The sequence below is a fragment of the Chrysochloris asiatica genome, unplaced genomic scaffold, assembly GCF_000296735.1.
Source record: "Chrysochloris asiatica unplaced genomic scaffold, ChrAsi1.0 scaffold00109, whole genome shotgun sequence".
Taxonomy (NCBI): Eukaryota; Metazoa; Chordata; class Mammalia; order Afrosoricida; family Chrysochloridae; genus Chrysochloris; species Chrysochloris asiatica.
The window spans coordinates 9,086,823-9,093,459 of NW_006408627.1; the positions used below are offsets into that span (position 1 = coordinate 9,086,823).

The 6,637-nt window shown below is 38.5% G+C and overlaps 1 protein-coding gene across 1 annotated transcript in view; it reads left to right on the plus strand.

Moving 5' to 3' along the window:
* The window catches only part of HERC5 (HECT and RLD domain containing E3 ubiquitin protein ligase 5), a 113,295-nt gene that overhangs the window by 95,479 nt on the left and 11,179 nt on the right, over positions 1–6,637 (plus strand). Inside the window, exons 19-20 of the mRNA XM_006867775.1 lie at positions 2,656–2,722; positions 3,903–3,973. Of these exons, the coding sequence (XP_006867837.1) occupies positions 2,656–2,722; positions 3,903–3,973 (138 nt within the window). The remainder of the gene's footprint in view (positions 1–2,655; positions 2,723–3,902; positions 3,974–6,637) is intronic.

Sequence of the window (6,637 nt, forward strand, 5' to 3'; positions counted from 1 at the left end):
TCATTAGTGTCTAATGCCTCAAATTTGTTCTTAAGATGGTCTCTAAATTCAGATGGGATATGTTCAAAATCGTATTTTGACTCTCATGGACTTGTTTTCCATTTTTTTAGCTTCATCCTGAACTTGCATAAGAACAATTGATGATCTGTTCCACAGTATGCCCCTTATTTTGGTTGATATTAAGATTCTTCACTGTGTCTTCCTACAGATGTAGTCAGTGTGAGTCCTGTGTTTTCTATCTGGTGAGGTTCATGTGTATAGTTGCCTTTTATGTTGTTTAAAAACTTATTTGCAATGAATAAGTCATTGGTCTTACAAAATTCTATCATGTGATCTCTAGCATGATTTTTATCATTAAGTCTATATTTTCTTACTACTTATCCTTCCTCGTTGTTTCCAACTTTTGGATTTCAATCACCAGTAATTATCAGTGCATGCTGATTTCTTGTTTGATCAATTTCTGACTGAAGAAGTTGGTAGAATTCCTCAATATCATCATTACTGGCTTTAGTGGTTGGTGTATAAATTTGAATAATAGTTGTATTATCTGGTCTTCCTTGTAGGCGTATGGATATTATCCTTCACAGACAGCATTGTCCTTCAGTATAGATCTTGAGATGTTCTTTTTGATGATGACTATGACATCATTCCTCTTCAATTTTTCATTCCTGGCATAGTAAATTGTACAACTGTCAGATTCACAATGGCCAATACCAGTCCATTTAGAATCATTAATGCCTAGGAAAATAATCTTTAAGCATTCCACTTCATTTTTGACAACTTCCAATTTTCTTACATTCTTACTTTGTACCTTCCATGTTCTGATTATTAAAAGGTGTTTATAGCTGTTTCTTCCCATTTTGAGTTGTCCCCTACCAGCAAATGAAGGTTCCAAAACTTTGTTCTATTCACATTATTATGGCCAACATACTTTGAGGAGGCAGCTCTTCCCTAGTCATATTTGGTCTTGAGTACCTTCCAACCGGAGTGTCTCATTTTCTGGCCCTGTATCTGACAATGTTACATTGCTATTCATAAGGTTTTTAGTGGTTAAACAGTCTGAAGTAGTCTGCCTCCCCTTCTTCATAGTTTGGAAGTTCTGTTGAAACCTGTCCACCATGGGTGGCCCTGCTTATATTTAAAATATCAGTGACATAGCTTCCAACATCATAGCAGCACACAAGCTACCATAATACAACAAACTAACAGAAGAGTGATGGAACAAGAAGTATAGAAGGTCTTTTTACGCACCCACTCCTCACATTACCTCAGTGATATCTGATGTTTAATGTTGTTGAGTGCTGTTGAGTCAGTTCCAACTCATAGTGACCCCATGTAGGGTTTCCGAGGCTTTAAATCTTTGTGGTAGCAGGAAGCCTCATCTCTCTCCTGTGAAGCAGTTGGTAAGATGGAACCTTTGACCTTGTGGTTCACAGTTAAGTGCTTATCCTATTGTGCCACTGTGCTCCCTGATACTTAACAGGAGACCTGTTATTTTTATGTAAATATCAAAAGTCAATGAAAATAAAACTAGTTTAAATGAATTTCAGTATTAGTAAAAATATTACCAATCTTCTTCTAAATAGAAATTTACAAACATATGAAAAAACAGATTAGGATTAAGAGAAGAGAACTGAGAATCAAGAAAAGAGCCTGCAGAATTGAATATACCCTTCTTAAAACTCACAATTTAGGGAGTGGGGCAGTGCTTAGAACCACAGTCTCAGGGGACAGCTAAGTGGTTGACATAGCATACATTCTGTATCCTACCATGGTGAGACTAGTGACTGGGGTTTTAAAAGCCAGTGAGCAGACATCGAAGGTACAACTATTGGCTTTGTTTGAAGCAAAGAAGAGTTTAGGAAACAGAAGACTCATGGAAATAGTTAGTCTAGTGTACCAGGCAACCCTCTACCTCTATGACCCTGAGATCTGTAGAACTAGATGGTGCTCAGCTACCACTACTGACTGCTCTGAAAGAGATCACAGTCCTGGATAGGGTGGGAGAAACACTGGTTAAAGTAGTGGAACAAAACTCAAAATCATAAAAAAGACCAGGCTTACTGGTATAATAGAGTAGAACCCCTGAGACGGTGGTCCTTTAGTCACCCCTCAGGCTTTTGAACTGAACTTAACCGTCTGACTTAACTTCCATCCAAATGATAGCTCTATAATGTGAACAGTCTCACCAGGAAGTTATGCGCCTCTTAGATTAATCAACCATTTGAGATCAAGAGGGCAGCATTTACCCAGAGATAAAGCTCAGAAGGCAGCAAGGAATAGGAAAGAAGGATGAATGGAAATGGGAAACTTAAGGAAGAGTACTGTTACATTGTGAGGATTGCAATCAATGTCACGAACAACATGTGTATGAATTGTTAAATAGAAAACCAATTTGCTCTGTAAATTTTCATTCAAATCTTGATCTAAAAAAAAAAAAAAAAACCAAACACACAAAAGCACAAAAACAATCCCTCACACCTTTAGCTGAGGTTTGTGCTTGGTTAGATTATCAGCACATAGATAAACAGTTGCTGTGAAATATACTCAACTTCCTACTTTCAGAACAGCAGTGCATTTGCCATTGATTGTGGATGGTGTTATCTAGTGATCATAATTACTTATTTTTTTAAAACAAAATTATTTGCTCCTTAGGTGTTTGCAAACACTTCTGGATTATGAAGAAGATGACTTTGGTGAAGTCTTTCATATCCATTTTGATGTGAGTAACAATAAAAATCAGATCAAAGATCATCTTTAATCTGCTCACTTAAATACACCCTTAAAACAAAACAAAACAAAAACTCTTAATGATACAAGTGAAAAACTTTCAGTTTTTCCTTATTTTTTCATGAGCTGGATGTACCAGTTAGATTCTACTCAATAGCCCCCAACATTTAGTGGTTCTGTGGGTTTCTAGGCAGACTCGGCTTGGCTGGAGATATACAGTGACCTCACATACCTGGCATTTGGCAAGCTGGTTGATTTATGGGGCACCAGTTGAACAACCTGCTCTCTTATTCTTCAGTAGACTTCTTCACATGGTAATTTTAGGCACAAGGGGCATTAGGGACAACACTGTCAGAGGGGGTGACACCAAAATGATCCCAAAGACTGTGTCGGTCCTGCATGGGGAAGGACCCCCATAGCAATGGTGTTACTCAATAATTTGTTACCCTTCCCTACCCATCACCCAATAGTGCAGGTAAGTGGACTATGGCATCTGCCATTAGGCAGAGAAGAGTGTCTCTGCATTGGCCAATGGCATAGAAGGGAAGTTTTGGGGAGTCTGAGGAGAGTGGGATATCTCTATCCACAAGAGGTTGTGTTCATCAGCCGTTTCTGCCTATAGGGGTAACACTTTCAGATACCACATTGGTGACACGAACCCAAGTGATGCCACTGTTTTTAGGATTACAAGAGATGGCAAGGCCCAACACACATGTCTTTTCAAGCTTCTGCAATGTGAGATCCCACTGGCCAAAGCAATTCAGTTGGCCACAGCCAGAATTCAAGGGGTGAAAACTAGACTCCACAGCTGGATAGTCACATTGCACATAAGCACAAGGTTAGGAGGAATTTGTGGGTATTTTTGTAGCCTGTCATACTGGGTTTATACTGTATAAAGTAGATACTGAAATATGGAAATTTTCCAGATTTTTTTTTTAATATGATCAGTTAAAACAGGTAATTCATGTTTTGAAAATTAAACATTTTTCATTCTGTATAATAGCATGGTCATTATTTTGTTGTTTTCTTATTTGTACATTTTTTGAAAGTTTTATGGCAAAAATAAAAACAAATTCTTTAGGAAATGGAAGTATGATCCAAGGTGTTTTTATTAAGGATATATTGCTCAGAATTATTTTGGAGATATTACCTGAGTTCATTTGTGGTTTTAGGTACCTTGGGACAAAAATAAGGTAGAATTAATTCCAAATGGAGAGCACATAATGGTCGACCAGACTAGCAAGTAAGTACAAAAAATATACATATATATATTTGTTGTGTGAAGGAGCTCTGGTAGTGTAGTGGTTACGAATCGGGCTGTGAACCTTAAGGCCAGCAGTTCGAAACTACCAGCTGCTCTGCAGGAGAAAGATGAGGCGTTCTGCTCCTGTAAAGATTTACAGCCTCGGAAACCCTGTACAGGGTCGTTATGGGTCGGAACCGACTCAACGGCACACAACCACCACCACCATATTTGTTGTGTATATACATTATATCTCTTTCACTGGATTATAAAAGTTCCTTTTGTTGTTATTTTTAAGTGCCATCAAGTCAGTTCTGTCTCATTACGACCTACATAGAGTTTCTGAGGATCGGCTGGTGAGCATGAATTGCAGCCCAGCGCATTAACCCACAGCGCCACACCAGGACACTTTTAGTTCTTAAAATTTTACATGCCCATTAGTCATTTATTAATAAGGCAAAAAAATGTGCTGATACATATGTGTGTGTCTTGGAATTGATATTCTGGTTTTTATTGTGGTAAGGCTGTGGGGACAGGGCAAGGGCTTCCACGCAGGCCAGACTTGTATGCTTTAAACTTCCTCATGATACTAAAGGAGAGAGTGTGTGAGCTTTGTGATTGAGTTGTGTAGATGCAGAGCAAAAAGAGGAGAAGGGAAGAGTGGGATCTGAAAGCTACCAGTAGTCAACATCAAAAATGGAGTCAAAATCTTTATGACATTAGATCCTAGATTTTGCTTATGTTCAACTTCAGTAGGTATTGCAGGGCAGTTTTCCAGTGTTGCATCGATTTACATGTCCATCAACAAAGTATGAACTCTATAGACTAATACTGGTATTATCAGTCTTTTTTGTATGTTGTATTTCATTATGATTGTTTTTAGTGTTCCTCTTTTGAGTTACTGTATCTGGCTGCTTTTAATGTTTTCTCTTTGTTTTGGGTCATATAGCAGTTTCATTATGCTATGCATTCATGTGGTTTTCTCTTATCTTTCTTGGTGTTCATATTTTTTAATCTTGGTTTGATTTCTATATTCAATTTTGGTGGTGGTAGTGGTGCAATATCTCATTTAGAAGCCTAAGAGGTGTTATCTTTCTTTCCCATTTACAAATAAAAATAGGTACTGAATACTTATACAATTTATCCAATATGACTCAGCTAGTAAGAGTCAGACTCCCAGAATTTTAAATCCTAACCTCCATGAAACAGTTTCTTTAGAAAGCAGAAGCAGGCCTGGGGTGAGTGTAGGTAGAGAATCCAAACACTGAATTTTTTTCCAAAGAGCCCTTCCAACAGGCCCTTTCTCTTAAATTATTTTGCATGTTTGGGAGGTGAATGGAATCTGCTTACTTGACAAGGTTTTGTATAAGAGAAGGTAGTAGGGTTGCTGGCACCCAGGAGCTAACTTCCTATAAAATTAGGGATCAGAAGAATTTCCTTTGTTTTTGTTTTATTGTGGTATGGATGAAAGTTTACAGAGCACATTCATTTTCCATTCCGTTTGTTTCATAACAGCACTCTTCCTATTTCCTCCCTGAACTTATCCATTCACCCTTCTTTCTTGCCTTCTGAGCCATGTTCAGAGGCAAATGCTGCTCTTTTTGTCTCTGAGGAGTAAGTTTCTCACAACTGTTATTGTTCACTTTATGGGCTTGTCTATTGTTTGGCCACAAAGTGATTCAGGGATAGGTTCAGTTCCAAGTTTGAAGAATGTCTAAAGGCCACAGTCTAAGGGGTTCCACTAGTCTTTATCAGACCTGTAAGTCTAATCTATTATTATTTTTAATTTTGTTCTACATTTTATTCCATGATGCAGAGGACCTTCTGTGGTCCCAATCAGAGCTGTCAGTAGTGGTCTCAGGTATTGTTCTGGTCTCAGGTATTGGAGGCTGAGATTCATGTGATGCTTTGGACTAATGATGGATTTCTTTATGCCTTTGATTTTCTTCACTCTTTTTAGCTTTGGTCAGAAATAGACCAATAGTTTCATCTTAGATGATTACTCACAAATTTTTAAGACCCCAGTCACTACTCACCAAAGTAGTATGTAAAACATTGTCTTTGTAAACTATGTTGTGCCAGTTGTCTTAGTGTCCCCTGGAACTGTGATCCTAGAAGCCCAGTGAGTCAGTCCCACAAGGTGCTTGGTTATAGTTAAGATGTTTTTATACCTCTGTCATTGTTTTGTCTAATATATACATGGGTACATTTATAGAACATAAAAATACATATGTGGAAATATCTTCTGCCAAACTGATATAAGCTTGAGGTTGTAATCCCGAGCACATACCCCTATTATGCAACTTGCATGTCTGCCTATGCATCCATGTTGTTGTTGTTGTTGTCAGGTGCCATTGAGTTGGAACGGACTCATACCGACCCCATGCACAGCAGAATGAAACAATGTTCGATCCTGGGCCAACCTCACTACTGCTGCCACACTTTAGTTCATCAATGATGCCACCTGGCTGATCCATCTCATTGGGGGTCCTCCTCTTTTTCTCTAAACCTCCACCCTACCCAGCATGACATCCTTCTCCAACGATTGTTACCTCCGGACAATATGTCCAAAGTAGGAGAGATGAAGCTTAGCCATCCTGGCCTCCAAGGAGCACTCTGGCTGCACTTCTTCCAAAACAGATCTATTGGTTCTTTTGGCAGTCC